The 16501-nt window shown below is 47.3% G+C and overlaps 1 protein-coding gene across 2 annotated transcripts in view; it reads right to left on the reverse strand.

Moving 5' to 3' along the window:
- Positions 1 to 16501, reverse strand: part of KIRREL3 (kirre like nephrin family adhesion molecule 3) — a 759605-nt gene that overhangs the window by 132576 nt on the left and 610528 nt on the right. For both annotated transcript variants that reach the window (XM_084611890.1, XM_084611891.1), the window contains one exon: positions 8135 to 8240. In XM_084611890.1, coding sequence (XP_084468016.1) covers positions 8135 to 8240 — 106 coding nt within the window. The remainder of the gene's footprint in view (positions 1 to 8134; positions 8241 to 16501) is intronic.

Consider the following 16501-nt stretch of genomic DNA (forward strand, 5'->3'; position numbering starts at 1 on the left):
CCAACCAAAATTGGCAACTCCAATGCAGAAAGTACTGTAGAATGCCTGTGATTGGAAGGATGCATGTGTATGCAACAACAGGAGCATGTATGAGGATGCATGTGTCCCCTTTTCTGTACAAGAGTGTGTGCGCGTGTGTGTGCAAGGAAAGGGGTGCCTGAGTGGGCATGTGGCTCACAAGAGCGTGCCAATGTTTGTTAGTGCAGGTATGTGTGCAGGGTGAGGCTCCATGTCACATGCACAGCGCGTTGCAAGGCTTGTGCAGGTGACGCGGCGTGGCATGCACTCAGGTGCAAACGCCTTTTTGTGACCTCGTCATGCTTAGAGAATGGAGACACTGGTTTTGCAAACCAGAGTCCCGGTGCGGAGCCAAGACAGGCGACAGCTTGCACAGGTTATTCATGGCAAAGATGACAGTGCCGAGTCTGCAGTGGATCCCTGCCCAGAAAAAGGCATTTGTATTGTTTAGACATTTCCCTCTGTGTTTAAAGTTGTTTACCGACGAACATACTGGGAGGTATAAAAAAAGAAATGTTGGCCGGAGACCAAGACCTGACATTTCTATCAGAGGATGAGAGAAGCCCCACAACATAAATCAGAGCAGCTCAGTCTCCTGGAGAAAAAAATAACTCTTCTTCCATCTGATCCTAGTTTGATTTTATTAATTAATTTATTTATTTCAAAGAACAGGATGCTCGTTGTTTCTGGTCTTGCATGACACCTAAGGAGTCTTGCACCTCCTCTGCAGGCCAGGCCTATTCTTTCTCGGGGGGATTGAATTACCCAGACCACATGGCCCTGGGGCCTTCGGGATTTCACCCAAGCGCTGATTTCGTATTCACCTATTTTCTGTTGCCTCCGTGGGCTCTGTCTGCATCTAAGACTTTACACATGTTCCACTCCTTAATATGGTTTCCCTTCAAAAGCAGAGGCAAGGTTCAGAAAGTTGGTTGGTTTGTACTTTCCAGGCTCACAGCTCTGAGTCCAGGAACTGCTCGGATAAAGTCTGCTGATTTTTGTAATAAGAAAATGCGACTCTCTCCCCTCTTATTCAGAACCCTGGAGAGCCACCACATCTTTTATCCCTGTGCTTGGCTGATGGTCATGCGGCTTGTCCCCATTTGAATGCCTGCAGATGACATCTAGAACTGTGCAAAGGGATGTTTTCACCCACTGCTGTGAACTGGAGCCAAGGCCAGATGTTACCATGGTGTTGGGGCCGTGGTGTGGGAAGTGCCACGTGACTAGGGATTTTGGTTGTACAACCCGAGGCACTTTAAAGTGACCCAGTACTAGGCACTTTCTGAAAATTTAGGCCCCTTTAAGGAGTCTCAGGTTGGACACCCAAAATACGCAAGCGCTTTGAAAATCTTGGCCACTGAGGTTTGGATGAGATATATAGTCAAAGTCCTGACTGCTTACCATCATTAATGATCCCCATAATGCCATCAACCCCAAGGTCCTGGTCATATTCCAGTTTTGGAACGAATTTCTTGCCTGTTCACTTCTCCGTACAGTTTCAAATGGATATATTATTGGGGTTTTTCTTCTTCTTCTTCATCATATCCTCTCCTAAACAGCTGTGTCCTGTCCTGACAGCTGCTGTGTTCCACTACAGAGACAGCTGCATTTCAGCGGTGGGAGAACTGACTCTTTTGCATAGTCTGTCAAGTGCTTTGGGATTCTTTGGCATGAAACCGAAAGGCCCTAAATCAATCATAGCTGTTAGATGAAAGAAAGCCCTGGAATGGTGGCAAAATCCCCTTAGCTTGTAATTGTGGTGAGAAAAAAGCTTCGAGTGATGTTAATCTGTTAAGGGAGCTTAAGAAACCCAAACAAATGAAGTGCTCACATTTTTCAGGCTCCTTTTCTTTGAAAAACAAACCAACAACAAAACAATTTTCTATGCAAAAAATACAACCCATCAAATGACCAATTAATTTGTATAGAAAGTCCATCACACATTGGATCATAAAATGCTTTGGACTGAGTGAGAGAGAGCGAGCTTTATAGAGCTGCAAACGCTGACACCAAGACAACTAGGGAGGGTGAGAGGATGAATGGCGCTGAGGTGCGGGGGGAAGGGAAGGGAAAGCAGGGGAGCTAGGAAACCAGTGCTACAGCTGCAGGGAGGATGACTGGAAGGAGACAGGAATGGGGCAGAGGAGTGTGATATTTAGACTCAACGTGGTGATTAAAGAACAGAGGGACAGCTCTTTGTGCTGTTACAAGGGAGCAAAGCTGTCCTAAAACCTGTTTGAGTCCCTGCCCTGGGAGAGTCCCTAATGGAATGAAGCTCCTATGCCACACACCGCATGCTGTGGCCAGAGCAGTGGGCCTGGCCAGAGGAAAGGGGGCATGGCTGGGCATCCCTTGCACCCTGGTGATACCACAGGCTGGGGCATTGGGAGACAATGCAAATTAGAGCAGCCCTCAAACTGCTCTAACGTGCACCAGTGGTGAGTGGAATCTAGCCCAGCACTGAGTGCCCCAGGGCCACTGAGATGCAAAGGTGTCATAAAGCCATTTCAGCAACCCCTCCGTAGCTGCACTAAGTTGAAGCTGAGGAAAAGGCTAGTTCAAGCAGTCTTGAGCTCTGGGGTTGTGTCAGGCTGCGGCCAATGTCTTGTCACTCAGCTAAGGTGGGTTGTTCTCCCTTTGACTGTGCGAGTGAATCCATCATGGTGTAACGTCTCCTGGGAAAGTTCACCAAAGCTATTTTCCCAGCTTGGCATGTGCTTCATCTTTTTTTTTTTTTTTTTTACCATACATAAGAAAACTGAGCTACTTGTATCTTTGACATTAACTGACTTCTCAAATGAATAACTCTTCTTTGTAACTAGGAATGCAATTATTGCTTTATTGATCTGATGGCAAGATTTCCAGCTAGCAGGAATAGCTGCTACCAGCACACTCGATTGTGCTAATTAAGCTGTAAAAGTCTAACAGGAGGTAAAAAGAACAGGAGTACTCGTGGCACCTTAGAGACTAAGAAATTGATTTGAGCATAAGCTTTCGTGAGCTACAGCTCACTTCATCGGATGCATTTTTTTTGTTTGGTTTTTTTCCCCACTGGATGCATCTGATGAAGTGAGCTGTAGCTCACGAAAGCTTATGCTCAAATCAATTTCTTAGTCTCTAAGGTGCCACAAGTCCTCCTGTTCTTTTTGTGGATGCAGCCTAACACAGCTGCTCCTCTGAAACCTGACAGGAGGCAGGTCATGATAACCTGTCCCCGGAGGTGCTGCTCAGTTAACTTGACCTGGTTTTGATGTAAAAGTATAAATGATGGTGTGTGTGTGCGTAACACCCAGTGAGGAGCGATGAGCAGCTGAGTACAGGTGTGAACATGAAAGCTGCTGCAATGCTGAAGGAGACCAACAAGAGAAGCGATGTTGGCTGGTGCACTGGCTCTCAATCTTTTTTCATTTGCGGACCCCTTTGGGAATCTATTGTCTGTGTATATAGTTGAATTCTGTACAGTCAGTTTTCAATCTAAGTCATTCATGGACCCCTTAGGCATAATCCTCAGATTACGTCTACGGAGCACAGGTTGAGACCCACTGATCTATAGGTAGGGCACTGGAGTGGTGGTCAGGAGACCTTGGTTTTGTTCCTGGTCCTGCTGTGCGACTTTGTCGCTTCCTCTCTGTGTGCCTGTGCTTCCATTCCCACCCTTTGTCTACTGAGACTGTAAACTCTTTCACTATGTATCTTTCCTTCCAGAGTCTGGTGGTGTCACTGAGCCATACTCAGCAGCCCCTTCCATGACTTTAGGCTGTGTCCAGCAGCCTCAATGAAGAAATCCTTTGGATTCACTACAACTGAGTCTTATCTCTTCTATACCACTGTCATTCCCTGCATCGGCCAGAGGGGACACTAGGTGTTTCTGTCCTTCTTCCACTGTTCGCTTAGTGTTATCTCAGGAGCAAGAGCTCCAAACTCTCCTTGAGAGAGTTGAGAGACATTGCTAGGCTTGGCTGATCCCCGTTGGTTTGTTTGGGAAGCCCTGATGTTTGGTTGGTGCAGACTTTGTTGGGGGGGTGGGGTTGGGGGTTAAAACAGAGGCTCCCCAACTTCCCTCCTCTGAACCTGCACGTGGCCCATCAGAGCACCCTTCAGAACTGACCGCCCTGCATTTTCCACGGCAAAGCTAGATCCACCAGCAGCTCAAGATAGCAGGTGTGTATACAACAGCTTTGCTCTGAGGGAAGCAGTTCAAAGCATGTGCAATCAGATTCCACTGTCTTCATTTTCCTCGCCCTTGTCTATCCAGTCACAGTCCCTATTGCCGGAGCACAGAGCACCATGTGCCAGGGATGGGGCTGTCACAGGATTTCCAGGCACGTGAGGTGTGTTCTGGCCACTGTCTAGACAGCTCTTCCTACTCTCTCCTCACATGTTGGCTTGTGGCAGTGTTCTGGCCACTGTCTGGACAGCTCTTCCTACTCTCTCCTCACATGTTGGCTTGTGGCAACTAGAACAGATGCATGCAACCCAATAGTAGAGTTCTCAGATTCCAGGACTGTGAGTTTTATTGACCAGGTCTACACTCATGGATACACACACCACCCTGACTACACTCCCAAAGTCCTGTCCCAGCTGGCACTGGGCTCAATATAAAATCTGGGAGGGATTCTCTGGATGGGCAGCCATGCCCTGGTTGTTCCAACATCTTGCTCAGGAAACTAGAAGAGAGATCCTGCTGGACATTGTGTGTCTTGCAAGATACTGGAGTCAAGACTCCAACTGAGAGACCTCTGTCGTCTATAAGCATCAGCTCTGCTAGGGGACCAAAAAGGATTCAAATGCATGACACATGTAATGTCCAGGGGGATCTCTGAGATTAAATTTGACTCAACTGGAAGTTTATCTTTATAGTTCTTATACGTCTGATCAGCTTAAGGGTACACAAGAGTCGAACCACAAGGTCCAGCATGTGGACTGATCCAAAATGCAGCTTCCCTAGGGAGGAGCCAGTCCAGCCTCGGTATCCTGGGTTGGTTTGGGGAAGCACATAGAATCATAGAATATCAGGGTTGGAAGGGACTTCAGGAGGTCATCTAGTCCAACCCCCTGCTCAAAGCAGGACCAATCCCCAACTAGATCATCCATTCTCACATGTAGAGAATGGATGATGAGGTAATTAATAGGCAGGTCTACAGCACCCTTTGATGATCTCAAAATGTTTGACACAGGGACCAGATTGGGGGAAAAAAATTGATAGTACTGTCCCAGGCTCCACCCCTAACCCTTGCTTACGTAACGATGCCAAAATGAGTTACCAACGGGAGCAGATTGTGCAGATCTTGATAATATGATTGGCCCTCTCCTTTCTCATACGCTTTGATCATCAATGAAGAGGTTAATGACACCACTATATATACTAACACCTCAGAGTTACAAACACCAGAGTTACAAACTGACCAGTCCAGACCTCATTTGGAACTGGAAGTACACAATCAGGCAGCAGCAGAGACAAAAAAGCAGTGCAACACAGTACAGTACTGTGTTAAACGTAAGCTACTAAAAGAAAATAAAGGCAAAGCAGCATTTTTCTTCTGCACAGTAAAGTTTCAAAGCTGAATTAAGTGAATGTTCAGTTGTAAACTTTTGAAAGAACCACCATAATGTTTTGTTCAGAGTTACGAACAACTTACATTCCGAGGTGTTTGTAACTCAAAGGTTCTATGGTATACCGCTTCACAGGTGGAAAACACTGTACCGTAATTAGTCGTTGGCTAATTAAGTCACACGTCATATGCAAGTGGTAGGCAGGGAAGTATTATTCTACGGAAGAGGAAATTGAGACAGGAAGGTGAAATGACTTGCTCATCATCACACTGTGAAAGGCTGGGTTAGAACTCAGAGCCTCTTGATTCCCTAACCCGTGCACATTCCACAGTTCATGCTGCACCACTCTGGCCATTTAAATCAGTGCCCCTGGGATTCAGCGTTAACACTCGGCTAGGATAAATGGGTCTGCTCACACCTCTTCCAGAGCTATTGTAGCAGGCTGTCCACAGATTCAGGCAGACACCACAGCACCGCTATGCAATCAGTCACATTCTGAGCATTTTCTACCCAGTCATAAGGGCTAGAAGGTTTTGATTTTTTTAAACTCATAAGCTTAGATGCTGGGGTGCAAGATGGACCCTCAAGAAAAGTGACCCCTGGTGTTGAACCAGTCTGACCCTAACTCTTGAAATCATTAATTAATTTACCACTAAGAGACCCCCTGGGAGGAGGGTATCATTTCTGAGGCACTGACAGATTCAATGACTTTCTCCAAGGTAATTGGCAAATTTAAGACTGGAACACAGAAGCCCTGGCTCCCAAGCCTCCTCTCTAACCTCTTGTCCAGATATTAGCAACTTTTTCTGGCCTGTGATCCCAGACTCTGCGACCTTCTCCATCTAGCTGGATCTGGCCAAGATCCTCCCCATATTTGGAGCAGGGCGGTTGTGAGTTGTGCTGGTTGGGAAATTGTTGAGGAAACTTTTTTTTGACCAAAAAATGCCAATTTTTCTAAAACTGGTCATGAAACAGGGTCAAACTTGATGAATCCCCTGAAACGAAAATTTTTTGGAAAAGAAAAGTTTGGAAATTGTCAAAATGTTTCGTTTTGACATCTTTTGGTTGTTTGAGTTGAAATGACTTTCCAATTCTAAATTTTAGTCCATTTAAATTTTAAAAAGGTTTTTAAAAGTAAAAATAAAAATGAAACGTGTTGAAACTGACTTGATCAAAACAAAAGGTTTTGATTGACCTCACATAATTTTTTTTTCCAGTTTGTTGGTTTGCAAAAATATTTGAGATTTTTGAATTTTTGGAATGCAAAAAAATGTTGAAATCTCAGAAATTCTGTCAGGAGAGGAAAAACATTGCCTGCCCACCCCCAGTCTTGAGTGAACCCCTGGCCCCGTTCTTGACCCCCAGTTTGAGCACCCCTACTCTACGCCAGTGGCTCTCAACCTTTCCAGATGACTGTACCCCTTTCAGGAGGCTGATTTGCCTTGCATACCCCCAAGTTTCACCAAACTTAAAAACTACTTGCTTACAAAATCAGACATAAAAATACAAAAGTGTCACAGCACACTAGTACTGAAAAATTGCTTTCTTTCACATTTTTACCACATAATTATAAAATAAATCGATTGGAATATAAATATTGTACTTACATTTCAGTGTATAGTACATACAGTGGTGTAAACAAGTCATTGTCTGTATGAAATTTTAGTTTGTATGGTCTTCACTAGTGCTTTTTATGTAGCCTGTTGTAAAACTAGGCAAATATCTAGATGAGCTGTTGTACCCCCTAGAAGACCTCTCTGTGTACCCTAAGGGGACACGTATCCCTGGTTGAGAACCACTGCTCTACGCTATGCAGCCGTCAATGATCCTGCATTTTGCCTTATACTGTTCCGATTAAACAGCCTTTGCCCATGGGTACCAAGAGTGCAACAGAAGCCCAGAGATGCTAATGAAGTTATATCTTTCGAAAAGACTGTAAAAAACATACAAGCCCCAAATTCTCCCATAATAAACTGTTCATTCAGTGTGTGTTTTGATAGTTATGTCCTCAAACATATGGTTACACCACCGTGCTGCCAGGGCTCTAATCCCCTCTAAAGTGCCAGTGAATCTCTGACCAAGGAGTTTGGTGTGTGCAGCAAAATGCACCCGGCGGCCGATGCAGAGATGGAGTCCATTAACATACAACATCACTATCAATGGGAGAGATTGTGGCTGGAGCACCAGACAGCCTCTCTGGCTGCAGCAGCCCTGCTCAGCCAGGAGAGGGAATGGGTATGCAGGAGCAGGTCCATTCCATTCCAGGAGGGAGTAGTGGTAGCTCTATACCCCAGCTAATGCATCGCATGGTCAGTGCAGCTGGGGCAAAGCCCAGCTTATCCAATCCACAAGAGCAGCTGCCAGTGTGTAGCCACCCATGGTAATAAACACAGCAATACACAACAGCTCCAAAACCACTGGCTGCACTCAGGCAAGCTACAGGAAGCAGCTCCATACGGCCAGCCAGTACAGCACACCAACATGAGCATGACTCCAGTAGGGGGCAGTGTTAAACAGACTCCATAATGAACAGAGGCCAGCTCCTTGCGGGCAATCTTACCTGTACTGGGTTGCTGCTGGGTTGGCCTTGGCAGAGCAGTGAAACTTCACCGTGTTGTCCTCAAGCACTGGCTGGGGCTCTACGGACAAGTTGACGAGAGGCGGGTCTGTAAGGAGACATCGACAATCCATCAGCTGTCACATGGATAAGTGTATTTCGCTGCCAGGGAACGTGAATCGCTCAGCCCCTGCCATGCCTTCTGCTGCAGTGGGTGAACGCTAACTGGCAGGTATGTGACCCAAGTGATTGATTTAACCCTTTCACACCAGAAGTCCAGAGTCCCCAAAGCGTTTGGCGAAGCCATGTGCTCTTTGGGATACAGCAGAAATTGGGGAGTTGGGGCTTACGGGCTCTGTTCCCAACTTTGCCATTTATTTGCTGCATGAGTCTCATGGTCTCTTTCCCAAATCTGTGCAGGGCCTTTCCACCCCCAGTGCGGCTCAAGGGGCATCTTTCTTCGCTCCAAGAGACAGAAGGACTAAGAGGCCTTTACCAGGTTCAGAGCCTGCTGTTCCGGAGATCAGCTCAGCGATGGGCTGAAGAGGATGCTTTGGATGGAGCAAGTGCCAGCAAACACTGGGGCATCTGCTGAGTTCAGCAAGGATGGTGTGAAAGGCAGCACAGGGGGGCATTTGCAGCATTGGGGTTAGTTCACAAGTACACTCTGCTCTCCTCAGAGCTTCATGTGTTATTTATATTGCAGGATTATTTGTATAGCAGCAGGAGCTCAGGCCCCATTGTGAAAGGGGCTGTACACATGCATTGTTCAAGACAGTTCTTACCCTAAACTGCTTAGTCTAAATAGACGAGGAAGAGAAAGGAAACAGAACAGAGCAGGGACTAACTTATCCAAGGTCACACAGCAGAACGGCAAAGACAACCCAGGTCTCGGCAGCCCCCAGCTTAGCCACTGGTCACACTGCGGCCCTAGTTTTGGCCACACACCCATCAGGAGCTGCTTGTCTATGGCTGGACTTCTCCTAATTCTGGCTGCGGAGGATGTACCTCAGGGATCCTAACAAAACAGGTCAGCTTTTAGCGTATCACCCCCATGTGTTTCCTACATTTCTCTCTCCTCTCTAAGGAGACTATTAGCAAAAGAACCCCAGACAGTTAGGCCTCTTACATATAGGTACTCAGACTACATCACCAATCTATCTATCTGCAGCACTCACGGATCACTCAGTAGCTCATCATCATTTGCACTCTCCCTGGGAGGTGAGGCATGATGCTCACTGGATCCTCCAGCCAGTCAAAGTCCAGTTCAGGCCTGACATTTTTCTCTTTCCCCCGTCTCTTCTCCTGCCTGGTTTTTGGCCCTGTCTGTTATCTGGGCAAACACTGGGGCAGAGGCATTGGCTGACCCCTGGCTTCGGAGGCTAATAATTCAGAGATCATCCCAGCTGGAGACAACTCAAGATAAAGAGCTGAAAGACAGATAAAGAAACTAGAACCATCCCGTGCTAAATGACACAGCACAGCAATTATCCTAATGCACACACACATCACGCACAGCCACACACACACAGATATGCACACACTGCACACATCACAGCTCACACAGACACACAAAAACTAGCGTACACACATCTCTCTCTCATACACAAACGCAACCTGGGCATGTATACACAGGGGCCCACACAAAGACACGTGTCGCACTCTAACATACAGCCACACAATATTCACTCCTAGGCACACTGTGCATAGACACACCCACCCACCCACCCACAAGGCAGCAAGCCAGACTTGTGCAACGTATGCTGAGAATGTGTTTCTCTTCTAGAGCTGCTGAGCCCTCTTGCAATCACAGAACTCAGGCAACAAGCAGCCAGGATGCATTCCTGTCGGCCCAGAGTCCACATGCTGATCTGCTGCTTACATGTTTGCCCACTACCACACCACACGGACCATCCGCTCCTGCTCTACGACACTCTGCTCTATCCAAGGCCTCGGAGGCGGATGGCTGATTTACAGAGGTGTTGAGCAACTGCTGCTCCCATCAGTTTTACTTGGAGTTCTGCACCTCTGCAAACCAGGCCCTGGGGTTTCAGTGGGGTCCATCTAAGCCATGTGGGATGGGGACTTTTCCAAGGGAGACTTTCAGCGGTCTGTTTAATGGCCTGGGGCAAGATCCGATGCTCCCACATTGTTCATGTTAATAACTTATGCACTGAACCAAAAATCAGCTAAGGGTCCAGCACGGGGACTTGCTAGCTTGCTTTCATTTCTAAAGCGAATGGCTCAGGACTTTTACAGCCCATAAGGTCGGAGCACTTCAGGATCCTGCTGGGATGCAGGCTTTGTGATCCCCATTTTACTCACAGGGAAACTCGGCCACAATATTGGAAACGTGACTTGTGCAAGTACCCACAGAGGTGGGCACAGAACCCAGGAGGCCTGGGGCTCACTGGGACCATCCTGTTGCCACCATCATTTCCAGGATTAGAGCCCTCAAGACTGAAGGCCTCTGTTTATCCCCCACATGTGCCCTGCACACTTCAGCAGCTGGCCTGCTCTCCCTTCATTCTCTCACTAATGGGTCCCACCCTTGACCTGGGAGAATTAGCTCTTGGGGAATTCTGTTTTCGAGGCCCATTCAGATCTCAGCCTCTGTGTAAAGGCCAGCAGAAGTACCAGTGATTGCCAATGGGGATGGTGATCTTATAATCTAGACACTTGTTCACTGGCAATGGGTTGGAGGCAACCAAGCCACCCAACAGTGGACAGAAAGTAACAACAGAAAGTGATCACTAGTGACCTGAGCCCCTCTATCTTGAGGGCCTTCACTGTTGGAGAAGAGAGAATTTCAAGCCTTTGTTGGCGGAAGAAAGTAAAGCCCTGAGACAGAGTGTGCTTGGGGGTTGGCCCATGACTTTTGGAATGAACTCGCTCAGGAACGAAGACCCATCACAAATCTTCCCACCTTCCATGCCAAAGGCAAAGTGTATTTCTTTGATCTGCAATTCTCTAACATCAGCTTAGAGTAACAGCTATATATCCGCCCCCTCCAAAACAAAGCACTCCCCTGAACACGCTTCTCCCCTTGGGGAGAGGATGAGAAGACAAACACATGACACACATGTGGACACGTCACTTATTTCACTACTCAGCCCCAGATAGGCACCTAAATACCTTTGCCTAACTCCCACTGATTTCTATGGGAGTTGGGCACCTAAATATCTTTGAGGATCTGGGCCTCAGATGCTGCAGAGATGAGCATGGGATAAGAACCTATTTAGTTTAGAATAGAAGAACCATCCTATTAGTTAGATGGGCCTCCTCTAACAGTGACATCACTTTGCATTTCTTTAGTGCCTCTCCTCCCAAAGGATCCAGAAGCACTTTCCAAGCCAGCCGTGCCCATCACATTCCTACACTGCATGGTACTTGATAATATTCCCCTGCTGGCTAGGAGTTCTTAAATCTACCACGATGTAATCCACATACGAGCTCAGACATGACATTTCACATAAAAAAAAAAAATGGAGGCTTGTGACTCCCATTTAAGGGAATAAACTCTCTTGCTTTGAAATGTTCCTGTCTCACACTGCACTCTGTAATGATGATTTTTTGTGCATCTATTACCTTGAAAGTGGCATTTACTCTCTTTCATCAGCCTAATCATACCTGCCAAGTCCTAACTGGTGTCACAGACCTTTCTTTAGACTGATACTCTCTGTATTTTGCCTTTTATATGATAAGAGTCTAAAATACTTACTACCCAACATTTAGAAGAGAGGTAAAGAAAGAAAAAGAAAAAGAAAAAGAAAAAGAAAAGAAAAGAAAAGAAAGCTTCAACAAGGGTTGGACATTTATATGGCTATGAAGACTACCCAGACTTAGTTAATGACAGGGTTATTACACCCCAAGCTTCAGGGTTTAAGCTGATCTCTAATGAACTGAGACCGGGATTGGGGAAGATGATCCCACATCTACTACTGTGGGGTTCTTACATCTTCTACTGAAGCATCTGGCCACTGTACGAGACAGGATATTGGACTACAGAGACCCTCGGTCTGATCCACTTTCACATGTCTTATATTGCTTAGCAAAAGCTCTATAGAGCTTGGCTTTATCAACAAGTCTTCTAGGAAGCCACGGCATTTCCCAATGTGATGTCCTAGCTTTCTCTGTGTCTGTGTCACTGCCTGCTAGTGTCTGGACCACAGAGAGGATAAGGGATCTACTCCTAGTTCCAAGGAAAGGTTTTTGTTTCGTTCACGTGAAGCAGCAGGGATCCAGGCCGTGGTCCAAGGTTGGTGTAGTGACTTTGTTTATAGAACATGGATTCCTTACACTGTGATCTAAGTACCCAGAAATACAAAAGGAGCTCATGACTCAGAGCTCAGTAAGGATGAGGTTCAATCGGGCCTAGGAGGGTACAGCTGCCTTTGTGAAGAGGCAGGTCCGCAGGGGGACATCCATCCGGGATAGATCTGGATGCTGGGATAGGCATGGCCAGAAAGTCAGTTCTTTTGTATGCTTTGGAGCCTCCACTGGGGTTAGAAATCAGCCCTCTGCAAGCCAACTTCATGTGCCGCAATCACAGAGGGGAAGTCAGCTGACCACTGCCACCACCTGCACAGATTCCTCATCCTCCACTAGCAGCTTGTTTTCCTATGGGACCTACTGCTAAAAGCAGGGGATCCTCCCACTGCCCTCTTGGAGACCAGTACAAGCGCTCTAGGATTGCACCTGTGCTTGTGTGGGAAATATCAGTGATGCTGCCCCAGGGGAGGCCACCTTTGGTCTGAAGGCACGGCTGAGAGAGACCTCAGATGGGATTCTCAACGCTGCCTGTGGGATTTGGATGCCAAGAGCCTATTAAAATGAATGGGAATTGGGTGCTGAAATCCCCTGGGCAGCTTTGAGAATCCCAGCTGTGGTCTCTCTCAGCCATGGTCTCAGCCTTCACACCAATCTCATTCAGCTGCCCTCCTGGCCGACATACTGGGGGCTGAATAGGGGACTTCCGGAGCTATGAGCATGAGCTGCTGCAGCTTGAGCTAACGAGCCAAGGCTCCACAGCTGGGGCTATAACAGACTGGCATTGGCCCAGAGAACGACCTGGAACACACGCTCACCAGTGGCTGACACCAGCATTCGTGGCTCCACTATTCACCAGGGTGGCACCTAAAAGTGGGATGAGTTTCAGAGCTCCCACAGCTCCTGTTGACTTGAGTGGGGACATGGGAACCCTGGGTCATGAGGCTGCTTTTATTTTAGGTGCCTAAATGTGGGGATTTAGGAGCCTAGCTTTAGTCACTCAGAGGGCAAGGTTCTGGCCTTTGTGTATCACACTGGAACCAGGCAGCAGGGCATGAAAAGTAACAAAGGGAGAAGCAGTTGACTAAATTCTTCTGAACCTAGGAAACTGGCTTCCTTTGAATGCTGATTGGAACACATTGCAATGATGCAGCTTCCATCCAAGGAGCTTCTTAACTGTACCCGCCTAGGGGCCCACTGACGTAGGTGAGCATAGCTAGCCCGTTGTATGGAGGGAGGCACTGCTATTAACCCCACATTTCACCCCAGGCATGGAGAGAGTAAAGCCTGGATTGCTCCTCGCCCTGTAGGGATATGCAGGGCATAAGGAGCTTCCCCCTTGTAGAGGGGGATAGACATCATCGCCGTCCTTGTGCTCCCACACACAAGGGCCAGAGGAGCCTAGAGTCCCCAAAGGTCCTCCCATATAGCTCAAGCCATGATCCTGCTGCTTCTTGCATGATCGTCAGTGGAAGAGCCAGGAACAGAATGCCAGGGTCCTGGCTGCAGGCCCATTGGCTTAGCCAAACTGGACATTAGTCACAAATCTGTGATGGTGATTTAACCATTTGAACACTCCACCAAGGGAAGCGGGGGATTCCCCATCTCTTGTTGTTTTCAAATCAAGCCTGGAGGCCTTCCGGGAAGAAGCTTTAACCAAGCACAAGATATGGGGCTGGGTATAGGAGTAAGTGCATGAAATTCTATCGCCGGTGATAGACAGGAAGATCTAATGGTCCCTTTTGGCTTTAAACTCTACACATCCTTGTATCTACGAACCGAAACGTCCTTCCTCCCTCCCAAGGGTGTCCAAGGGTCCTGTCTGTATCACAAAGGTATTATGATCCAGGTGGCGAGCACATCCACTGCGTTTGCTTCCCCTTAGCTCATGTTTCACTAGCTCTCTCTAGCCTCCTTCTCTCATACTTCTTTCAAACAGGGCTCAGAGAGAGACAGAGAGAGAGCAGTTCAGCACTCCACTGGACGTATGCAGGCAGAGTCTTTTTGGTGACAAACTTGACAGCTGCCTCTCATTAATGCTAAGCAGCAGAGTGGGCAGAGCTAGTGGTGGTGGTCAGGGGCATCAGTCCCCAAAGAAGTGGCAGGTCTCCAGGAGATGGGAGCAGAGTCTCATTGCTCGGAGCTCACCAGCTTGTCATCCAACGGGGTGTCGTTTGTTCATGAGATACCTGCCTCGCTTGCGAAGAGGAAAACACAAAACCCCTTTAGAGTGGCGCAGAATGGGGCTCGTTTGCATGGTGTGTTCTGCAGTGGGTGTCCGTGCTGAGTTTGGTTTGTGCTCACCCTTTCCCTGCTAGATATCTGTGGGACTTCCATGAGGAACATTGGTAGGGGGAACCTGTCATTGACAATGTACCATCTCTGCATTCCCAGGGATGCCAGTCGGGCACCTTTTCCGGGCAGAGGTACACTGGAGGGTGCGCTGGTCCTGTAGGCTGAGCGGAGAAGCCGTAAAGTGGTTTGTTGAAAAACTCCCAGAGCAGCCAGTTCCCTTCCGCCTTGTGAATGAACAGGCTCCTGCATCTATAGAGATGCTGAGTTATGGGCGTTCCTCACATGTGCAATAACCCAAGTGCTCGTCGCATGTGATAGAGACAGGCTAGCTGAACCACACAGCACAGAACAGATGGTGGTGAGATGGATATCCAGGCAAGACAACACAAGAAAGATGCTCCCCAGCTTGGCATTCCCATCAGAAATTTGGAGATGAAGAATGAGACATCTTTAAGGATCCAACAAGCTGCTTTCCCTAGCTTCTCTCTTTAAATTTAGCTTTTTCAGTTAACTTCATGGTGGTGGAAACGTTAACAGCCTTGAAGAATGATATCCTCCTATGATCGACTATTCCCCTGTGTTCACACCCTAAAAGACACTATTGTAATAATGTTTGTCCAAGGTATGCCTTCTGAGGTATCATTTAAAAACTCCTAATTTGCTGATCAGTAATGTCATGGCAAAATGCACATAGCAGTGTTGTGTGTGAAATTATAAACATAAACTGAGATCACGACTAAAAGTATGTTTTCCAGAGAAGTCTAGGGAGTGGCTAAACCAGTTCCTTGGAGACAGAGGGGAAGCTGATGCCTCAGCCAAGTGTAAACAAGGCTAATAGATCATTACCTGCTAGTGGCTATTCTTTGGCAGGGAAGGGACTGGGGCAAAACATCTTAGCAAAGAATCAGCATGGAGTTCCTGCTTGTTGCCTTGCTCCCAGCTGGAAATGCTTCTCAGCGGGGGGACTGGCACCCCAAGATACCCCTTTCTCTCTGCCTATGGCATTCACTGCACCTAAAGAGAAAAAGGTAGTAAGCGTTGGACTATGGGGGAGGGGTTCGGCCAGGAAGACTGCTGAAAACATGTGGTGAGAAACTTTGCTTGAATCTGATACAGTTTGTTAAGCTAGGTATTAGTAAATGCCTTATCTTTATTTTTCTTGTAACCATTTCTGACTGTTATGCCTCATTACTTGTATTCATTGAAAATCTCTCTTTATAGTTAATAAACTTGTTTTACTGTTTTATCTAATCCAGTGTGCGTAAATTGAAGTGTCTGAATAACTATTTGAATTAATGAGCTGGTTTATTGTTCCCGTAAAGGAATAATGAACTTAAAATATTTTGCACGGTCCAGGAGAGGGCTGGGCAGCACAGGACATACAATGCTGGGGGGAAAGCTGGGACTGGGGGTGTGTTGGGGTCACCCTGCAGTATAACCCAGGCTGGTGACAGCCAGAGTGTAACCCAAGTGTGGTTAACAGGCTGCAGTTATACCCAGATACTCAGGGTAGGGCTTGTATGCTGAGAGGCTGTGAATGTTCCAGGTGGGAGCTACTTCAGCCACACACTGAAAGGCACCCAAGGTTGCAGGGCAGGGGTGACATGTTAGTCTAGATTGTACCTTGGTATGTCACACCTCCATCTACCCACACACAGGTACAGAATGAGTATGTTTCACCCTCACCCCACTGTACTGTCTTGCCTTGGCCCTGAGCTGGGAGGACCCTCCCCCCCAGGGGGATTCATAGATTATGAGGCTAGAAGGGACCATTTGGCTCATCTTAATGTGAGCTTGTGTGTGACC

This window comes from Lepidochelys olivacea (genome assembly GCF_965140295.1).
Source record: "Lepidochelys olivacea isolate rLepOli2 genome assembly, chromosome: 22".
In the NCBI taxonomy this organism is placed as follows: Eukaryota; Metazoa; Chordata; order Testudines; family Cheloniidae; genus Lepidochelys; species Lepidochelys olivacea.